The sequence below is a fragment of the Prionailurus viverrinus genome, chromosome E2, assembly GCF_022837055.1.
Source record: "Prionailurus viverrinus isolate Anna chromosome E2, UM_Priviv_1.0, whole genome shotgun sequence".
Taxonomy (NCBI): Eukaryota; Metazoa; Chordata; class Mammalia; order Carnivora; family Felidae; genus Prionailurus; species Prionailurus viverrinus.
The window spans coordinates 29,850,373-29,872,579 of NC_062575.1; the positions used below are offsets into that span (position 1 = coordinate 29,850,373).

At 42.5% G+C, this 22,207-nt stretch overlaps 1 protein-coding gene across 1 annotated transcript in view; it reads right to left on the reverse strand.

Annotated features, from left to right (window-relative positions):
• LPCAT2 (lysophosphatidylcholine acyltransferase 2) overlaps positions 1-22,207 on the reverse strand; it is a 70,066-nt gene that overhangs the window by 27,050 nt on the left and 20,809 nt on the right. The window contains exons 6-11 of the mRNA XM_047836298.1: positions 21,255-21,313; positions 19,960-19,994; positions 16,627-16,681; positions 6,884-6,966; positions 4,158-4,283; positions 2,216-2,369 (exon numbers count right to left, since the gene is read on the reverse strand). Of these exons, the coding sequence (XP_047692254.1) occupies positions 2,216-2,369; positions 4,158-4,283; positions 6,884-6,966; positions 16,627-16,681; positions 19,960-19,994; positions 21,255-21,313 (512 nt within the window). The remainder of the gene's footprint in view (positions 1-2,215; positions 2,370-4,157; positions 4,284-6,883; positions 6,967-16,626; positions 16,682-19,959; positions 19,995-21,254; positions 21,314-22,207) is intronic.

Sequence of the window (22,207 nt, forward strand, 5' to 3'; positions counted from 1 at the left end):
TTGTGTTGCTCCCTTCCCCACTTCCAATCTGCCCATACTTAACACTGCCAGAGAAACGACAGGGCGGCCGGCAGGGACTGTCAGTGATCGACAGCCAGATCCTCATGATCTGTGGTCCTCACGACCCCGGAACTGCTGGCGGTGACAGTTTGACACCTGAAGAGAGGGCCACCTCGACAGACATTGTTTCTAATTTTGATCAAATATCCCAATGAGCACAAGGTCTAAGATGTGCTCGAAACTTCCTCCTTGGTTCCTGCTTCACGGCGCTTCCCGTTTCCCCATCTCCTGTCCTCATTTGTACATCCCTGCCATATTCTTTCCTGTCACCACGTTCATATTTATAGAAGCTTCATTTAAAATTACTTGCCTGGTATCTAGAGTCAAAGAGGAGGATGCGACACAAATCCCACAGAAAGACTTGTAACAGTCCAAGCGAGAAGTTCTTCTGTTTTCCCAACTTGCATGGGTGGAGCTGATGACTTACTTCTCCTTTCTCCTAAATCTTCATCATGCTTTCTAGTAGTGCCACTGCAGTGTCAGGGACAGGGAAAGATTACTTGTGTGCCGCAAGCAAGCCAAGGAAAGGGCAGTGGGCACTACCCAGAGAAGGTGGCTGAAGTGAGTCACGTTAAAGAATGATGAGTCTTAGAGATCACAGGATTAGGAACGTGAGTGTGCCCTGGGTAAAGGGAAAAAGAAGCCGTGTCCTCGTTGCTGTCATCAGGCTGTCATTTCCTCGTGAAGTATCTTTTCCCAGCGGTCAATAGAGAACGGGGACTTCCGGTGCCAGCCAGGAGGGACTAAGTCGAGTTGGGCCTCCCTCTCCTTCCAATTATAATTAGAAACTCTCATGAAAACACAGAAAGCAACTACCTCTGGACAAGACACCACGGCAGGAGGGTTGGTGAGGAAAGCCACAGCGAAAGAACAAGGAGTGTAAGGCAGCAAAGTTGTGGGAGACCGAAGGCAGTATGACGTCATCATTAAATTGTTGAAAGGGAAGAGCTAGCAACTCAGCTCTATTCACCACGCAAATAGCCTTCAGGAATCCGCGTAACATAAAGTCACTCTCAGATAAGGAATAACAAGACCGCAGTCCTAGGTATGTACCCAGGTGAAACGAAAGCCTACATTCACACAAAAACCTATTCAGGAATATTCACAGTTTGTATTCTTAATGGCCCCAAATTGGAAACAAACCAAACTCTCCTCAGTTGGGGAACGGATACGCCAAGAATGTTGCGTCCATACAATGGAATACCACTCCACAAGAAAGGGGAACAAATTACTGATACACACAACGGCACGGCTGAATTTCAGATGCATTATGCCAAAGAAGCCAGACTCAAAAGGATATGTACCCTTCGATTCCATCTATATGGCGTCTAGAAAGGGCAAAGCTGTAGGGTTGGAGTGACTGTTGGGGGTTAAGGGTAGGGCAAGGATTTGACTATAAAAGAATAGCCCCAGGGGATACTTTTTTGCACCTGTGATATATCTTGAATGGAGTGGTAGTTATATGCCTCGATGCATTTATGAACCCTTGTAAAACTGTAACCAAGACAGTAAACTTCACTGTCAATTTTATATGTTAAAAAACACATTAAAAATAGAGAACTTGAAACCTTGATACATTTTTCCTAAGGAGACTCTGTGACAATTCAGTTATCTAACTGCGTGTACTGACATATTCATAAGCAGAAAACTGTACCCCCAATACAATGGCTAACAGCCAAGCTTTAATTGAAGCCTTTGTCCTAAAATGTTATTTGAAAAGAAAATCTACTTGGTGGTCACACATTTTGGGGGAAGTCCAAAACCTTCAGAACAGAACAGTACCACCCCTGTCATCAATGTATGAATTTTGACATAAATATTTAAGTTCCTGCCAGTTAAAGAGGCCTTGGCAATTTCCGTATTACAAACACGGCTTGTATGGTCACAATCTTTACTTCTGACTTGGTGTTTAAAATAAATAGATACTATCATAACTGTTGCAACACACACGTGCACGCACACAAGCACATCATGATATTACTACTGCTCTCGTTTATTAAGGGGAACAAACAAAATCATGAAATTAAACCACACACTCGGCCTCGCTTCCTCTAACAGCGACCTGCCAAGTTCTTCTAATGCCGTACTGATTTATGCCCCGTGGAGACGGGCAGAGTATGAATGTTAGCAAGTTGAAGATCACGTTTTAACATACCCTGTCAAAGAGTGTGAAGAGTTGTCTCAAGACATCTGAAACAGGCAACTTTAAATACTCTGCAAATTCGTCAATTCCGATTCTTCCTCCTTTGGAACAACAGGCAATGGTTGCGTACTCGTCCAACTGCTTACGAATGCTATCCCAGTCTAACCTAAGCAAACAAACAATCAGAGATGCGTGTTGTCAGCCCCTTACGATCCACAAGGACATGTTGCGAACATTCGTTTGTCTGAGGGAAAAAATATTGCACATCGTTACATTTGAAAATGAAGATAAAATGGGTATTTTGGGATACCTATGGAACATGTATACAGGTTTCTGAGGGTTTTTTTTTTTCATGTTTATTTATTTTTGAGAGAGAGAAAACAAGAGGGGGAAGGGCAGAGAGAGAGAGGGAGACAGAGAATCTGAAGCAGGCTCCGGGCTCCAAGCTGTCAGCACAGAGCCTGACACGGGGCTCGAGCCCACAAACCATGGGATCATGATCTGAGCCAAAGTCGGACGCTTAACCGACTAAGCCACCCAGGCGCCCCCCTAGGCTTCTGAGTCTTTTAAAGGATATCGGTAAGACTAATTTCCCCCAAATATCTGTGCAAAAGAAAAGTAACTGAGAAGAGCAATGTGACAGAACAAGAAATGACTCATGAAAAGAAAATAAGAAATCGTATTGTAATCCAAATATTACTAATTAGGTCAAAAGTACTTATTGAGTTGTTAAAAAAAAAAAATACCACTCTTAATTTCTAAGGAGATTCCAGGCTGATAATGAATGCACATTTTACAAAATGTTGTGTCGGAGATTCATTAGATAGGACACACTTCCTCCGATGTTAGTTATAAAAACACTAAAACACCAGAAAACGTACCGTAGCTTACAGCACATCTGCCTTTGTCTTGTACTACTAAACAGGTGACTTAACACATAACTGCTTTCTTCTGTATCCAATTTCAGTATCTAAACTTTTCAAATTTATATGAATTTTGTAAATATAACATCAAAATGTGTTTGCTATTTAGAAGATATAAATAATACTTGCTCTATTATCTTTAAATATTGACCTCTGGGGTGTCTGGGTGGCTCAGTCGGTTAAGTATCCGACTTTGGCTCAGGTCACGATCTTGTGGCTTGTGGGTTTCTGTGCTCAGAAGCCTCAGAAGCTCAGAGCCCGGAGCCTGCTTCAGATTCTGGGTCTCCCTCTCTGTCTCTTACATTCTGTCCCTCTCTCTCAAAAATAAATAAGTATCAAAAAAATATTTAAAAAAATAAGTAAATATTGACCTTTAACACAATAACTGCTTCTGCAGCTCCCTCCTAAGGAGGATGCCAAGGCCAAGGGAATCAATACATTCTGCAAATCCCTAATAGGGCTGAAAACAGAGTGAATGGTAGTAAGTGGGAAACCAGGGGTGACACCTTTCATAGCAGATGGTTCAAATGGGTTGTTCATAAAAGCACAAAGGGGTGTTTTGGCCTTAAAAAAAAAAAGTATGTACCCAGAAGAAAAAGGAGATTGAGGGTAAGTACTTAAAATTCAGTGATGGTCAGAATTGCTTCTCTACAAGTCAATTCATTTTTCACACGAGAAGTTCTGACCACCGCATGCCAGTCCCATCTAATTACGCCATCCTTGCAAAGGGCAGCGGGGTAGGCTGACTGCTCTGAGACCCTTCTGGGCGGAGGCAGATCTGTGCTGGTCCATATCCACTCTCTCTCAGTCTCCTCCTGTGACCAACACATATGTCTCTGAGTTAGCTGTCCTTGAAAAAACACAACTGGATGAACTAAGTAGGAGATAAATTCACAACTCTGCCTTCCTTAATAAACACCATGGAGGTTCGAGAGCCGAGCATTAATGAAACCAGGGAAAAGAAGCGTAGAGGAGTTCAGATCTCTTTGGGACACCTTTACAAAAGTGTAGCAATTTAAAGGTATACTTACTTTAATTTCCGGCTAATTTTGGTAAATTCCACCAGCCCAGCTTCCATGGGCAACGTTAGCTGTCCTGCTGAGATCATTAATCTGCAGTCTTCATAGGTGTGGTCTGTTACTGGAATTCCCAAAGCTCTAAACGGCATTTCAAAGCAAACAAATTCAATTTTTTTTTTTTTTTTTATGAAAGGTAATGATTTTTTCATTAGGCCTGAGCTGGTGAACGAACAACAGTAAACGGGAAAGTATTTACTACTTTTTAAACCAGTAGCTTTGGCTTATTATTGCAAAAGAGACGTATTTCTCTCCTTCTGCACAGACTTCCTGGTTGTTTTGTGTTTTAACTGTGACAATAGTTGACTTCAGTCTCAGGGAAAGGACTAAGGCTTCTGTTCCAGTCCGGTGGAGTCTTTCACCAGCTGTTTGGCTCTTAACCTAAGCCTCGCTCTTGTCATCTGTATATAGGAAAATTACCCTACTTACTCTACAGGGTTATCTATTGTAAAGATGGGCCGAAAATGCCTGTGGGAGTACCATTTGAACAGCTACATTTGTCTGTACACAGTGTAAGTGAGTAATCTACCCAAATCGCTAGCCATCTGCGTTTTTCCATCTCTCGAAACTGGAGATGACTTCTTGCTACATAATCTTCTGAAAATACTAAAGAGAACTGATAATAAGCTCAAGATTTCTTCCAAACCTAAACATCCTCCACCCTCGAAGGAGCACATAACCCCTACTAGCTCCCTCCTGCTCAGAGATCTGATAATGAATTAGATTGGAAATATATATATATATATATATATATATATATATATATATAATGACTTGAAAAAAACCTGAGTACTGAGAAGAAAGCCTGGCCAGAACATGAAATAATTTCCTGAAGATTCCTCTTCACAAAACTTTCATTCACAAATATTCAGTGAGACTCATGAAGTTAGATCTTCAACGGTATTTGGTTTTGTTGAATCACCGTGAAGAACGTGACATTTTCAATGAATGGGATACGAATAAAGTATTTTTTTCTATCTACAACTAGGCTATTTTTGATGAGTAAACATTCTGGTATAAGAATACGTAAGTGGGAAAATAAACATTTTAACTATTTCAGGAATGTATAATTTATCATGCTCCATGGGTACAGCGTGCTCGTTAAGAGCTTTTGGGTTTGGGTAGCAAGTGGGGATGTGAGTCCCAGCCCAGACCCTCACTGTCTGCTATGATCTTGGGCAAACGACTTCCCGCTCTGAATCTCAGGTCCCTCGCTTGCCTCCTAGAAGTGCTGTGAGGGTCACGTTAGCTACCCAGAGTAACAGCCTGGCACAGTACTCGGTAAGTATTTATCAAGAGTGGTAGCACCACCACTTTACCACTTTCAAATATTCTGTCATACACTCTCCTAGGTGACTCTCAGGATAACCAAAACCATCAGAGAGGAGAGACGAGTATTCTAACTCCAACTTTACACTGGAGGAAAAGGACCCCTCGAGGGACTTGTCTGTCCATGGTTGTGCAGCTAATGGAGGTCTTTCCTACTCTTTATCCAAGACCCTTAAATCTCCACGGCTCCGAATTCAGAAAAAAACCAAAACGGCTGCCTAATCAAATCCCTGCTCTGTTTTTAGGCAAATTATTGGGAGGTCAAGATAGCTGGTATAAATTCCCTCCATTCCCCAAATGTATCTTAGTTCCTAACTTTTGGACATGAGCTCCTATGAAAACATAAGGAGAAAGGGAAGAAAACAATATAAAAGCAAGTTTTGTAGCTAATCTAGAAACTGGGAAAATCAAGTACCTATAGGTACACATAGTAAAATTTTTTTGAACATTTGAAAATTTATTGTTTTGAAAATAAAGTTCTTCTCCTGTGAAATATTAATATATATATAATATAGACGTAATAAAAAATATAATCTTGCTTATAATACCAAATTCAGTCATGAAGCTAAATTCAGAGTTCTCATTTGAATGTTTACTGGGGATAAATATCGCCGGCCTATGAGCGTCAACCCTCCTACTGGAATGGCGGAAAGAGGTGGCACCTGGCATGAGGGTGAGCACCCGGTAGGGCTGCCTGGGAGGTCGGACAGTATGACATGCATGCTTTCATTACAGGACGGGAGGAGATTGATCTAATCAGAGTGATGGACAGTTACAACTCCCTTAAGCGCAGGACAATACTTGCCTCCCGTTTTGCGATTTACAAATCCTAAACTTATAGCCATTCCGAATGGGGGTGACTCCCCCCCGTTTCTGTGCCTCCATTACGTTCCCTTGCAAACTTCCTCCTTTTTGTTGCTGTATTCATTAATGCCTTTGAAACACCCAGCGTTGGCAGCTCTGTGGAGGCTGGGCCATAGGAAGCGGACCATGAAGGGCTCAGACCGTCACAAGGCTTTGTCAGACAGCCACAGGCCAGCTTAGGAGAATCCACCCCGTGGAAGTCACTGGCTGGTCTCTTCTGGTTATTGAATCCTCCCTGCTCCCTTTCTGGCAAAGACACATAGCCATCAGTTTGGGGCTGCATCTGGGGAAAATATTCGTAGATTGTTTTACCACATTCCTGGGCACATTTAGAATTTCTAACCAGAATGACTTAAGAAATGAGACCCTCGGAATTAAAAAAACAAAAAACAAACAAACAAAAACAAATCCTAAAACTATATAAAAACTATATATTTACCAATCATTTAAAAACTACTTATTGATTATGACGATATACAGAAACTTACTCTGCCATTAGACTCCGGACTCTACAGGCAAAAAGGATGGCATCGCTTTTTTCTTCATCATTTGGTACTTGAACAGGCATAAACTGAAAGGCAAACATACCTTTCCATTACAACTGTTAGGCCTAAGCATTAAATGCTACATACATTAATTTATAAGCTGTCTGTCATTATATTAAATCCCCCACCTTCCTGGCGCGTGGGTTACATGCTAGATGGGGAACAACACTGTGTGCCACTCAGCGGATCCGTAGTCCAGCCCTGCGTCTTTCTGTGTGTTAACTGGTAGGTCTCTGGAGTTTTCTTCACTGTTGCCTGGACCCGAACAAGAGGGCTGTGATCGCCCACTCACTTCAGTGCGAAGAGGATGAAAGAAGCCAGTGCCTGGAATATTCTGGAAGTTGTAAAGCTGTAGGTTCTGAGATCTTATTCTCCAAGCTGTACCTCCTACCACTTCCAGCCCTTTGTGTGAAAATGTTAGTACCAGAAGTAACCTGTTTCTTATGATTTATCTTCTCTACCCACGCCTGTGTCGGCCATATTTTTATCATTCGTTCAAATGTCACGCTTTGCATTTCTTCTGCTCTCTTTTAACCCTTAGCATGGGCTTTCTAGCTTTTGCAGAGTATCATGTGTTATCATTTTAAATTTTACTTTTTTTTCTCTACTTGATATTCTGTAATGTCTCATTTGTACTCTTCTTGTTTTATTTACAGTTTTCTAACATTTAACAAGATTTTGGTGCTATATTGAACTCATTGCATATTTTTTGAGCACCTACTATATACCAGGCAAGATTAACAGGACTCTATTCCTGCTCCAAAAAAGATCTGTATTTTACTAGGATAGACCAACTAACTTAGGTTCAAGTTATAAAGGTCACATGACCAGGACTCAGCCCGAGTCCTATCAGATTCTAAAACCTTTGTTTTCCCCACTCAACCATCCTTCCTGGAGTATGAGAGCAAGGGATGGGAAATGATTAATTTGGCAGGGGGCAGGGAAAGGCAGCCAAAGAAGCTTTGCAGAGGAGCTAATACTTGATCTTGGCTTTTTAAGGATAAACATGATCTCGCCAATAGCTACTGTTCATTGAATTATAACTATGGACCAGGCACCGTGCTAGGGGTTTTATATGCATTATTTTCATTCCACCGGTCCTCTTGATTTTAGTCACAGGATTGGGACTCACATTAAAAGACGTGCTTAAGACTTCATGGCCCATTTTCATTCAATAAATATTGCTGAGGCACCTCCTGTATGCCAGGCATTGCACTAAACCCAGAAGACAGGACAGCAAAGCCCCTGCCCTCAAGGAGCTCTCCATGCGGTGGGGTAAAAGTTATGACAGATGAGTGCAGTCTACCAATGAGAGCTACCATCCACTAAGCACGTACCATAGGCTGGGTACGTGCCGGGTACTGTATATTAGGGGCTTTACAAGATCAACTCTCGGGCGAAGAAAGTAGCTTGAAGAGGTTAAGACCACACACCAGTGGCAGGATCGCGATTTGAAAGAGAAAGGAGACTGTATAAAGAACACCACTTTTGGACTCCTGTCGACCTGTTTTCAAATCCTGTTAATCACGTCAAGAAGCCTTTGGGCAAGGGTGATTCAGAGATGAAGTGTGAGCCAGGGGCTGTCGTGACCAGGTCCAAGCTTTTGAGCGGAAACATCGGTTGGTAGGAGTGGACAAACCAAAGAGGAAAAGGCTAAGAGCAGGGAGAAGCCCTGGAGGGTCTGGAATCGCCCCGTGAGAGAAGGAAAGACCACGAACAGAGGGAGTGAGGGTGCAGAGGCAAGCATGGATGCAAGTGGTACGGGAGGAGAAACTGGACAGGAATCGTAGGACCGTGCGCTAGGTGACATTGACCGCCATTGACCGCCATTGACCGCTTTGTGACACAGCCTCTCCCAGGGGACGGTGGCATGCTGTGCAAAGAACACTGTTTCGGCCGCTTGCTGTCTTGTGTCTGCCGTGAGGTCCCGGGAAAGTCATTCAGCCCGGATGAGACTCAGTTCCCCCTCTTGTCAAGCGAGGAAGTTCGACTCGATGTTCTCGAAAGCCCTCTCCAACTGGAATTCGACGGCTAGCTTTCCACTTAGGATCGTTATTCTTTAAGATGGAAAAACACGCTAAGCCACCAGGGGTCCCCACATCACTTATGTATCCAGGGCAACATCCGATCTTTGCAGATAAATCTTTCTCAAGTGTCCCTCCATCCTGTTCTAGATGTGAATTTCTTATGCGTGCTTAGTAGGAAATCCAAGGAAGAAAACAGGACGTTAAAAATCAATGTTCATAAAACCTCTAACAAAAGAATACAAAAACGTTTTAAATTGCCATATAATTCTTCACTTAAAAAAAAAAAAGCCACACGATCATTTGACACACGCTTAATCTGTAGGTCATAAAGGCACATCCTTGAAAACCCTGAAAAATAAATTACGGCTACACTGTTAACCAAACATAATACGACGGACTGTGGGTTTAATTCCTTTTACTGCAGGTAATATTTTCCGTGAAAGAATTTTTAATAACTCTCATATTGGCATGGCATTTTATTCTCAATGAAGAAAATCCCACTGAGAGTACAAAATAATTAAAAGCCTGTATTTGACCCTCACGGGCCTTGGAGGCCTCCCATGCCTCCTGAGAAGCAATTCAATGGAAATTCTCGTAAGAAGTCACTTCTCCTTGGAGCGGACCTAGCCCTCTTTAACACATTTCCATTTTGCATGCAGACATTCAAGGCTCACAGCATGTACGGGTCCTCTATGCGGGTAGGGAGACTGGCTGAAGACGGAAAAACGTGATTGTTGTTGTCTGCTACTGTCCCCAAATACACAGCTCAATACTGCAGGGTCTTCAGGACCCCAAATTTTCTTTTCTACCTTCACCTTCTCTCACCATCCCGAGTATCCACATGGACGGTTCATCAGACCTGTTGATCTCACGGCTCTCCACCTGGCCACAGGTGTTCTCAGCTGTGCCTCAGCCAGGGCGACAAACATAGGATGTTAACCTTCTCTGGCAAGTTCTTCCATGAGAATTTCCCTTCGTCGCCTATTAGCTTTTACTTCTCTAACTTGGTCCGGCACAGACTGTAAGAACTTGCTAGTGACCCTCAGGACACGCTCGTCCCTCCCTTCCTGGCAACAGCTGCCTGCCTGTCCCCACTGCCCTTCAGGAGTCAGACACCTCCATGTGGACTTTGTGTCATCCAGAATCTCCCCCTTCTGCCACACCCATGGCGCCAACCACATACCCATGATCACCTCTCCTGCTCCTGCCTTCCCATCCCTGCTAGAGACCACTGTGGGATGCCAAAGAAAGGTGCACAATCTTACGGGCTGAGGCTCCTCCGATCCATGGGAAGCTCCATAGGGTCCTTACAGCTGCTTGAAAATTATGTGATTTTCCCCAGGTGACCATACCGCCTCCAGACTCAGAAACAGTTTTGTTTTGCTGAAGGTCTTCCCTTTTCCTTTTAATCATGCAAGTGTGCCCCCAAATGTGATCTCAATACTAAGTCTGTTTCCTTAGTGTCTGTGTGACAGGTGAGGATCAAGTTACTTAACATGAACCTCACTGCGGCTTGGATATCTGTGCTGCACCTGCTGCCGTCATATCTAAATGTTTCAAACACAGTCTGTGCTTCTCAGGTTGCAGTCCTACTTTTCATCCCAATGGTACTTCAAGCTCAACTTTAGAAGGAAGACAGTGAAAGAGTTAAGGACATGCGACCCCGAAACATACCGCTTTGGTATACTGATTATTTTGAGCTGAAGGCACTTGGAAAACAGCCAATGTGGGGAGACGTTTTCTCTGAACTTCCCTCACCTCCCTAAAGTCAGCTACTCCGAAAGGAACTCTGTCCCTCATCTGTCCTAAAGTCCCTCCTGGGGAGTTTCACCCAACAGGGAAGATGGACTCTTACCGCAGGTGACACGACTGGAATTCGACATCACACACAGACAAACGTGATCACACGCTATCATAGCTCCCGGTCTATTCTTCCCAGGGCCCACCAGTCTTTCCTAAAAACCACTGACTCTCCCCTGCGTGGCCTGCCCCCTCCCTCCCCTTCCTCACTACTTTTTGTGGTATCCACTTCTTATTCCCCATGATGCCTTGCACACATCTTAAAAATGAATAGATGTGTGTATCCTTTCCCCTATTAATCTGCCCGCCATGAGATTATCTCACAGATCCAGCTATGGCACCTCGGTGGGGAGACGGCAGGCACTGCCTCCCCACAACAGCCCAAGTGAGCTTCCCCAGTTTTTTCCCATTGCTCCCGAGACTGGCTCCGGGCCTCGCTTCAATGTGCTCTGTTCCTCCCCCCGCAGGCTCGGCACCACCCTGCCCCATCTAAGGGGAGGCTAACCGACATATTTCCCATGCTAACACCTCATTTGTCCTGCTGGTCTGGGAGTGCCCTACCTCCTCCGGGGCCTTAGGCCGCACGCAAGATAAAGTCAGAATTCTTCAGCCCATTTTGAAGGCGATCCGGTATCCAGAGCCAACCCTTTACGTGGCTACTCAGGCCCAGCAAAACTGCCTTATTCATTGTCTCCTGACCACGCGGGGCACATTCCTTTCTACTAAATGGACCATCGTGAAAAAGAGAAAGACTGATGAGTGACGATACTACAATCAGTCTTTTCTTCTTCCAAGTAACAGGAAAGGACTTTAACGAATCACTCTCAACAAACGTGGAGTTCTGGCTCTTCTCGTGATTCTTCTTTTAAGTCTTCAAGAAAGAGCAAATGCTAATCAAGGAAGGCATTTACGAACTCACATTCGCTGCTTTCTTCCCTGAAGAACAGAGACATTTAGAGGATAAGGAAAGTACAAGTGAATGCTTATTGAACACCTACCACGTGCTAGTGCGTAAGTGACCTTACTAAATGCTAACCACCCTATAAAAGAGGTGCCATTATCCCCATTTTACCACTGAGAACACAGGCTAGGAGAGGCTTAAGTCATTCACTCGAGCACATACAGGTTGGTAGCAGCAGAATTGGAAGAAAACCCCAGCTAATATTCTTTATATAACATTCTATTTCTTTTTTTAAAAAATAATGTTTATTTATTTTCGGGAGAGAGGCAGCGTGTGAGCAGGGGAGGGGCAGAGAGAGAGGGAGACACAGAATCCGAAGCAGGCTCCAGGCCCTGAGCTGGCAGCACCGAGCCCGACGCGGGGCTCGAACTCACGAACCGTGAGATCATGATCTGAGCCAAAGTCGGACGCTTAACTGACTGAGCCACCCAGGCACCACATACAACATTCTACTTCTCTGCTACTGCTTAGAAATTTCAGAATTCTACCGAGTTCCAGAAGAAATTAGCTTGGTTAAAACAAGCACATATATAGGTTTTATGTGTGTGTGTGTATTTGCGTGATAGAGGTTTTCTAAAAGGCTTGTTTGTTTTAGATTCAAAACCACAAGTCATATGAGTGTGTTTGGATAACTAAATAAACTACATAAACATATCTGAACCTTCCCTAAGTAATAAACTCTTTGGAGATTTGAAAAGTTGTATTGGGGCGCCTGGGTGGTTCAGTTGGTTAAGCGTCTGACTTTGGCTCAGGTCATGATCTCTCAGTCTGTGGCTTCGAGCCCCGGGTCGGGCTCTGTGCTGACAGCTCGGAGCCTGGAGCCTGCTACGGATTCTGTGTCTCCTTCTCTCTCTGTTCCTCCCCTGCTCACGCTCTGTCTCTCTCTCTCTCAAAAATAAATAAAAATTTAAAAAAAAATTTTTTTTAATAAATAAAGAGTTGTATCTATCTACAGGGATTGGTCATAACACTCACTATTACAATCCTTTCCAAAATCAGAATTGTTTTTTTAATAAAAAAACAATGACCTTCTCTTACTTGTGACAATGGACTGCCCACCATAAAGTACTGTAAGTCCAATTTTAGCCGCTAGAAGCTTGCTTTAAGCTTTGCAAAAGAATTTACTAAAACAAAATGTTTCTGTTTGCCTACAAACATTTTTCTGTACTTGTATTATAATGGATAGCTCTGAATAAAAATAGAGATGTAACCTATGAAGGAGGAAACAGACTGATGATCACTGTGAATGCCCTGTTTCCATTCATAAAACAGCTGCTGTCCACATAGTGCCCTATAATCTGGCTTTGCATGGATTCTCTTTCATGAGATTCACTAGCAGGCTGTTGATTTATGTCACATTTGGGGATGTTTCCTACTAGCTATCTTCTTCCCTATGCCCCTAAGCCAGATGCTTATAAAGACATACGTGTGAGGTAGCTGGCCAATAAAAGTAACCACTCAAAGACAGTTTAAACACATCCACTATGCCACTATGATCCAGAGAATAACTTTCAGGAGAACCTTCTGCGGACACACATGGCATCATTGTTCAAGGATGCCGGAAGATCAATTATAGAGGGTGTGAGGTTTGGACCTGATTGTATTTTTAAGACTCAAGAGTCAAGGAAATAATGGCCTTTTCAAAAGCAAGTCTCTGTTGAGAAAGCAGAGAGGGAGTGAGGGGAGGAGACATTACACTCCCTAGGTGTTAGCTATCCAATGGTTTCGGTAACTACAGAGTTGGAAAATCATCATCAGTGAGGAGTGAGTCGTAAAAGGAAAGAATACAGCCTTCAGCATCCAGAGATGTCCTATGACTCGCCAGCGCGGTGTCTAAAAGGATACCAAATGATCCACTCAAGTTCATTTTAAAAACTGCAAAACTTGGGGTGCCTGGTGGCTCAGTCGGTTAAGCTTCTGACTTCAGGTCAGGTCATGATCTCACGGTTCACGAGTTCGAGCCCCACATCGAGCTTGCTGCTATCACTGTAGAGCCCGCTTTGGATCTTCTGTCCCCTCCTCTCTCTGCCCTTCCCCTGCTTGTTCTCTCTCTCTCTCTCTCTCTCTCTCTCTCTCAAAAATAAATAAACATTAAAAAAATAAAATATAAATAAAAATAAAAACCGCAAAACTTAAGACCACATTCTTGAACAGTACATCTTAATTAAGCTTAACTGGTTACTAGAAGTTCTAAAGTTCTAAAAACATATGTAAAAAATAATAACTAGGATTTCCATCAGTTGTAATGAACATGGACGCTGGGAGGGGGTGCTTCTGAACAACCAACACGACCGTAGTTGGCACAATTAAACACGCCGAGCCTTCTAACTAAGCTACATGTGTGGCAGCTCAAGTCGGGCATCCCCAGATGTGGTGCAGAAACCGGAGTCTTGACACAGCGCCCAACTCTCCAGGGCCCTGAGCCAGGGTGTGGACACAGAGAGCACCAGACGGGCTGTGGGATACATTTTTCAATTGTGCCCAACCGGGGGGAATTAAAATATTCAAAAGTCATAAAGTGGTGAGAAGTCCCCAAGGTGAAAGGTAGCATCATGAATCTAAAATAAATATAATTAAAATAAGAAGACTACATGTGAAGGCCACAGGGTCCCATCCTCTTGCCCTGCACCACAAGTCAAACACATTGAATCTTACCAGTTCAGCTATTCTAAACCAGGTGCTAGCCATTTTGTTTGTGAAGTTATCAAAGGATATATTCTTCCTTTGCCAGCAAATATTATTCAAACAGGTCTAAGAACTGGCTGGAGAATGCAAACACTGTAATGGAAAAGAAGGAAGGAGGGAATAAAGGGGGAAGGGAGGGAGGGAAGGAGGGAGAAAGAGAGAAAGAGAGAAGAAAGAAAGAAAGAAAGAAAGAAAGAAAGAAAGAGGAAGGAGGGAAGGGAAGGAAGGGAGAGTGGAAGGGAGAAAGAAAGAAAAAGAAAGAAAGAAAGAAAGGAGGGAAGGAAGAAAGAAAGAAAGAAAGAGAGAAAAAGGAAGGAGGGAAGGGAAGGAAGGGAGAGTGGAAGGGAGGGAGAGCAGAAGGGAGAGAGAAAGAAAGCAAGGAAGAAAGAAAGAAAGGAAGAAAGAAAGATAGAAAAGGAAAAAGGCCATGACACAGAAAGGAAATGTGGTAATAATGGTCAGGACAAAAAAATGAGGCCTTTGCATACCTCTGTTGTAATAGTTTGACCACTGAGACATGTGCTAGACAGTTCTAGGTGCATTTCCACATCTGTTGCTAGATCTTGTTTTAGCTGGGGAAGGGTAAATTTAGAGGAAGGGGCAGCATATATATTATATAAACCATATCTTCCCATTTTGCAGAGAAGACAGGGTGGGTGTTTTAAGTATAAGTTTTCCTTCCTCCCTCCCTCCCTCCCTCTTTTCCTTCCTTCCTTCCTTCCTTCCTTCCTTCCTTCCTTCCTTCCCTCCTTCCCTCATTCCTTCCTTCCTTCCTCCCTTCCTTCCTCCCTTCCTTTTTTTAGAGAAAGCAAACAGAGCTAGTCTATCTGCACAGCTATGAAAGATGGAAGAGCACGCTTGGAGTACTTAGAAATAATATAATATTTCTTCCTGACAGGGCTTCCCAAAATATATCCTATGGAACACCGCTTCCAGGAGATACCCAGAGAAAAAGGGATATGGTGGTCACACCATCTCAAAGGCACTGACAGGTCTTGAGAAAAAGAAATCTGATTGATTTTATTTACACTGGTATTTCTCAAACTTATTAGAGTACAGATTACTGTTTTTCTCTAGAAACATCTAAGTATATTCTAAGAAGTAGTGTTTTTTTGATGACATTGAGAGAGACTGAACTGGTTTTAAAGGGGGGGGAAGTGTGGCATACAATTAGTAAATAGATCGTTTCCTGGCAAGCAGACAACCTGTAAGTCTCCAGAAAAATTTCACCAAAGTGAAACTCATTTCGAAATGCAATTTGCCCCCTACATCATTTGGCATTTCTGACCTCTGTGTGGCTAAATGACGAAGCTATACAACAACAAAAAACCAGTATTCTCGTGACTTAAATTCCATGTCCTGTCACTGGGAGCATGGGCCCCCACTCAGGACTCCGAATTAACATATGCAAACGTAGAGTTCTCACTGCACAATCTACGGACGCAACTGGAAAATGAAGGCAAGAGCCTGGCTCGCTCTTCGGACCCTTCTCTCTTCAGAGGCTCCCTGAGGGTATCACTAGAGCCAACTCTACTGACTCTGCATTTATGAGTCCATTCCTCATCATTGCTAGCATCTAAGAACGGTTCTGGAACCATCGTTCAGAGTCTTAAAAATCTGGCCAGGATTTTCAGAACCATCTAATCACTCCCGCACTCCCTGCCTGTCTCTGCAACTCAAACCCAAAGACGGCCAAACCAGACCAAAAGAATGCTGACATGAGCTGCCTCCCAGAGAGGATTTCCTCAGGCTTTCCAGGTGCAGAGTGAGTCCAAAGTGAGGGCTTCTGACGTCTGTGCCTCTCCCCAGAGTCCAAGTAGCACCTCTCCGCTCTGACAGAACGTACTCTTCCAGGAGCTGTGGGGCTCCGTCGGCTACTGTATGTAGCTCCTTTTGTCAAGAAGTGAAGCATACCATACCGTTCAACCGGGCAGAGGTCAGCATTGAAAGGAGGATGATAGAAACCAGTTATGCAAATCTGGTCAGCCAGGGTGGTCGCCTATGAAAGTTCCCAGAAGCCAGAGGTTTGTCCTGATAGGGTTCCAAGGGCTGGATCTGACAGCCAGGTGGACAGTTTGTAAAAGACCAGCGCCTGTTTTAAAGATGGCGGATTTAACTGCCAACCTTTGCACGGTGGGGCTCTCGAGACTAGAAGTGCAAAAGAAAAGGAAAGGCCAAATCTCCAGTTCCAAGACTGTTTTTGAATGACTTACCTCAACTTCCACCTTTGTGAAGAGCTGGCAGAGAGTGAGCATACAGAGCTGAATGCTGAGGAGAAAAAAGAACAGGCCATCTTTATATGGTAATACAAGTATCATCTATATCACCCGACGATCCTTTCTTTATAGGCAAACACCGCCACGTCATACTTCATGTATATATTTTGTGCTTATGAATGCCACGCGGCAGCTGTAACACTCCTTGGGCTTAAGCAAGTATTCTTGATATTCCAGAGTTAAATCACCAAGTACAACACCAAATATGTACTTGTGAGTCAGAGCTGCAGCTCGGCAGACTAAACCCCAAATGTGAAGTCTCCCTGACAACTCAGGCTTGTAGGCCTACGAGCCTAGAGAAACTACCAAGGCCACATTTTAAGGTACATAAATGTGCTTATAGGAAAGCTCCTGAAGTAAACATTACATTTCGAAACTCTTCTCTGATATTAAAAAAAAAAAACCAAAAAACCAGTGGGCCTTTCCCTAAAAGCAGAAACGTTATCATAATTGTCCCAATTAATAATCAATATTTTATTTAAAGAGAAATTTTCTGAAATGTTCCAAATTTCATTGTAAAACCAGATAAAGGCTTTCTTTAAAGCGGTTAAAGCCAACCCTCTCAAAGATAATTTCTGAAATAGTTGTTTCTATGTACCTTTCTAATATATATTTAGATTCTCGGGATAGGATTTCTATGGGATTTTTATTTCACCTCATTTAGACAGATGACCCAAAAATCTGGCAGAGTGGATTATACTACATGAAAGAAATCAACCAACCTTTTTTTGTGCTTAAGAAACTAAAATATGATTTAGCTATAAAAGTTATTTAACGTTTATTTATTTTGGGACAGAGAGAGACAGAGCATGAACGGGGGAGGGGCAGAGAGAGAGGGAGACACAGAATCGGAAACAGGCTCCAGGCTCTGAGCCATCAGCCCAGAGCCTGACGCGGGGCTCGAACTCACGGACCGCAAGACCGTGACCTGGCTGAAGTCGGACGCTTAACCGACTGCGCCACCCAGGCGCCCCTATAAAAGTTATTTAAAGGGGCTTACTTAAGATAAGAAATTTAGAAATTTAAACAAGGAACTTGGTTAAAAGAAGGAATTTAAGAAATAGATGTACCAATTCCGTATATAATTATAAGTTGTTAAGTATTGGTTGTCAAACTTCGCATCTGAGAGGAAAAAAATCTTTTACTATTAACCCTAAGCAAATAAAATCAATCCACATCGTCTACTATAAAGTAAATTGTCCCTGAGTTATTTAAATTGAACTTTTGAATTTGGTGATTCACACAGACAAATCTGTTCTGAAAATTCTGAATGCTGGAAGGAAGAAAGGAAGGAAGGAAGGAAGGAAGGAAGGAAGGAAGGAAGGAAGGAAGAAGGAAAATGAAACAAACCAGGCATAAGATCTCATTGAACCTGTGTTGTCCAAACAACACTTCTCAGACCCACACAAAATGGCTTTTCCATAGCTGCCCTTTCTCTGAGTGTATTCCCCAAGTTTATTAACTCTCTCCCTTAGGCTGTCTGTCTTGGTATAGAATCTCTTCCTTAGAATCTGAGTCTAGACTAGCCCTTGGAGCAGGAGCAACTGAGAAAACTGACTTAAGAGTAACAGATTCAGTGCTAAATATGGTATGAAGCCCACTGGAAGATTCGGGCAGAAATGAGAGTTACCGCAGGCCAAGCACAATGTGGCATGTGGACAAAACAAAGCTGTGCCTTTTAAAGATTTTGTGTTTATCACTCCTAAGAAATCTTTAACTCCTCAAAAAGTGTTTTCCTCTCTTTTCTGAATTCTCTCTCCTATTTTCTTCTTCCCTTTGTCACACTTGTTAGAAGGCTGGTTTAGCCAGAACACTCCATTTTCTATCCTGATCCCCCTTGCAAGAAGGCCTTCTCCTACTTGACCTTCACGCCTACCTGGACTGCTGAAAAAGTTTGAAAAAGCCATGCTGAGCGCACTGTGAATCTGAAGTCACTGTCTCTGCAAGGCACTTAAATTGTCAGGGCCCTAAGGATGACACAACTCAGGAACTATAAAGACACACTATATCCAGTTTGTAGACACTCCTTTTTCTAAAATACTCTCACACTATTTGTTTCTTCTCACTTGCTCTCGTATAAAAAGCTGAAAACCAGGAACCCAAGATCAACAGTGGCACAAAACACGTATTCTAGCCAAATAAATAAACTGATTTCCTGAAGAGTTAAAGACCACATGAGGCCTAGATATTCTTTACAATTTGTGGTCTTTATTTTGAGTGTCGTTTACTTAACTTCAACTATGAAGGACTGAAGCGTAATAGGAACATACATGCTTCACATGTTAATAAACACTAACACATGTGAATGGCCCATCAGTTACCTATTCTGATTAAAATTTATTATTTTGATGCAATTCACGCATACAAAATGGAGAAAATTGGCATGCACCATAAAAAAATCTGACTTTCATACATTGTTTGGATTATCTAAGAGGTATGCAAGGAAGTCACAAGATACTTGAAGGCGAATGAAGATTCCCTTTTAAATAGGTCCAAGTGGTTGTCTGTGCATCGACAACGTTATGTAAACTCTCTATGTAATAGTATCAAAAGGCATTGCTGGGTAAGCCCCAGGCAAAGTCCTCACATCCAGGCATTTTACATGGCTCTCACCAAATATAAACCAGCTCAGACTTATCCAGGGGGATCTCGACAAAAACGTCTTGAGAGAAAGTACGATTGTACATGCTCTGTTCTTTTTAAAGGCCTGTTTCAATGCAGCTTGCTTAATGGCGAGCTGTATTCCTCTCCTGTCTTAAATGTTTATAGAAACTGCTGATCCCTCTGCTTTTAAAATCCAAGAACGGAACTGAGAGCTTAGCTATTTTCTCAGCTCAGATCAGACACATCACAGCTATTTTAGGCCATATGACGCAATGACTCCGGACTGCTTAAACCGATATAGTAAAACAACAATGGAGACACCAGATAACACGCTAAATCTGCAGTGGGAATAAAACTACAAGATTAAAGCTAAGTAGGGTACAAACTGGGTCACTGGACTGTTTCTTAAGGATTGGTAGCTACACACGTGAGACCCGCAAGAACACGGCAGACAGCCAGAATTCTGCACGTGGCCGGCGCTGGGGGCTAACAGGAAAGATAGTGATGCTCTCTACAGACTTTCTCCTTTACAAGATTCTAGGATCTGATTAGAAATCTTTACTTTTACAAAAACAAGGCTTTAAAAAAAAAAAAGGAATAAATAATTTTTCTTTTTCTTCCCTGAACAAAATTTATATAAACCAACAATAGAGAGAAGCAACTTACAATGTATATCCCTGCCATGTCCACGTCACGGTATCCTACAATAACAAAGGTGTTTAGACTGTTAGTTCAGAGAAAAAATAAAAGCTAAATAAAATCAAAATCTTATTTTCATATTGGTACTCATATACGTCCCTGCTGAATTAAAAGCAGTATGTTGAAAAGTAAAACAAGCCTATTAAACGACAGCAAATTGCTCTATGAATTCTTGGATTATATCTCTACATGGCAAAAATCTCTTTTCTATACGTAGCCACCTATCTTTTCATGAAATCAAGTTGCTTTTAGTTCTTAATAGAATTCTGAGCACGCTTAGCTATTTTTTCTCCTAATGTGAACACATCTGGATAATTAATTTGCTTATAAAGCCCAGAATATATCAGTTCCCCCAAAAAAAAGGGAGGGGTACATGCTCGGGAGAAAAGATTAGAGTAGTACATAGTCAAAGGATTTACATAAATGCCAAATAGGCAGAAGTACAATTAGGTAAATCTTGATAGATATTAATTTTTTAACTAGGGGATGTCCAAAGGTGAGAGGACAGCCACTGAAAGGAAGTTGAATTGATCGAGAACTCTTGATCTTAAGTGACATAGATAATGAATCATTACATTCTGCTTGTTCATGGAAAGTCTCTAGTAGAGAAAGTTCCTCTCAAGACAAAACAGATTCCAAAAATTCTTTCTTTAGGAAAACGGTGGCACAATAATATCCAGAAGACAGCGGAGTGCCCAGCTGGAGTGGAAGTCCCTGTTTCCTGAGCCAACCGTGCACCTTCTATAGGATGACAGCTTCTTTTCATGTATCTTCTTATTCACGTTACTTGCCAAGAGTCCCACAGCTAGGAAGTACTGAGCCAGTAATGAAACCCCAAGCCAGTCCCAGATTTATCCTGCGACACCAGCTATCCCTCCAGTAATGAGCGCTGAATCAGGAAAAGTCTCTTTGTAGGCTCAGTGCAAATCACAAATCTATGCACGTTTCCTGCTACCCAGGCGAATAAGAGCCTGAATCTGAGACTTCATTGGACCATCACAGTAACAACAGAGGAGAAACTGGGGAAATGCCTTCCTGGAGCTTAGGAATACCAGAGACATCGTGTAATATTGGTGTCCACAAACACGTGCCTCTCTTGGCAAACTTCTAGAAATGAAATGTGGCATGGGGAATGGGGTCTACCCATGGGCTTCCAGCCTCTGTCTATTCAGAGCTTTCTTCAAATTCTAAAAGGGGTCCCGGAGGATTTGTGCTGTTCGGAATGTCTGAGATGTTTTCCCACGGCCAAACACTATGCTTACCAGCTTGTTCGGGTACCTAAGGAGGATCGGCTGCACGGGAACCCCTGGAATGAAGGCCCCTAAAACCACATTGAGACATTACATCTTCATATACGACATGAGGATTACCATAAAGAGAATTAATAATAAACGGTACACATATACTCTACTGCTTTAAGAATACACACAGACTGTGAAATGTTGGTAGAATCCCTAGTGCTTTACCAAAATGAGAGAGTTCTAAAATTCAGAATTAGGAAACCAAGACATTAAATGTTATGCCCAAGTCACTGAAAAGATTTATTTACATCCCCACGTGTTTTCATTTTCTAAATACTTATTATACAGCAGGATTAAAAAAATAAAAATAACGGCAAAGTCAAGACAAAGAGAAAATGGGGAGAAGAAAATCTAAATCAAAGCAAATACTTGTAGCAAGAACGAGCCCCACTTGCTAGAAGTGAGTTCTAACTTGGGCTCTGAGCATTCCAGCAGCCAATACAAACACATGTTAAAGTATTATCAGTTACTATGAAATTACGTATGAAATTATACATCGCTATGAAATTTATGACTTTATAATATTAAAAAAAAAGAGCGAAGTGTAGAAGGCATCTGAAGGCATTACAATGATCACTTGTTTTCTATTAGAAAACACAGGACCTGGGGTGTCTGTGAGGGTAGCCTTGAAGGAAAAGAAAAATCTGCCAGTGGTTTCTGCGTGTGCATGGATATGTGTGTGCATGTGTGTGCGTGTGCATGCACACACACACGCGCGTGCACACACACACACACACACAACTATCCAAGGAAGGAGGGGTTGTGATACCAAAAGAGAAAGTAAAGGAGTTCTGCAGATTCACTGGGTTAAAAACTTTTTATCGGAAAAGAAACGCCCAGAACAAACTAACAGATTGTTTTGTGTATTAGTATCAAATCATTTGAGAAATCTTCCATAGTTTGTTATAGTACAT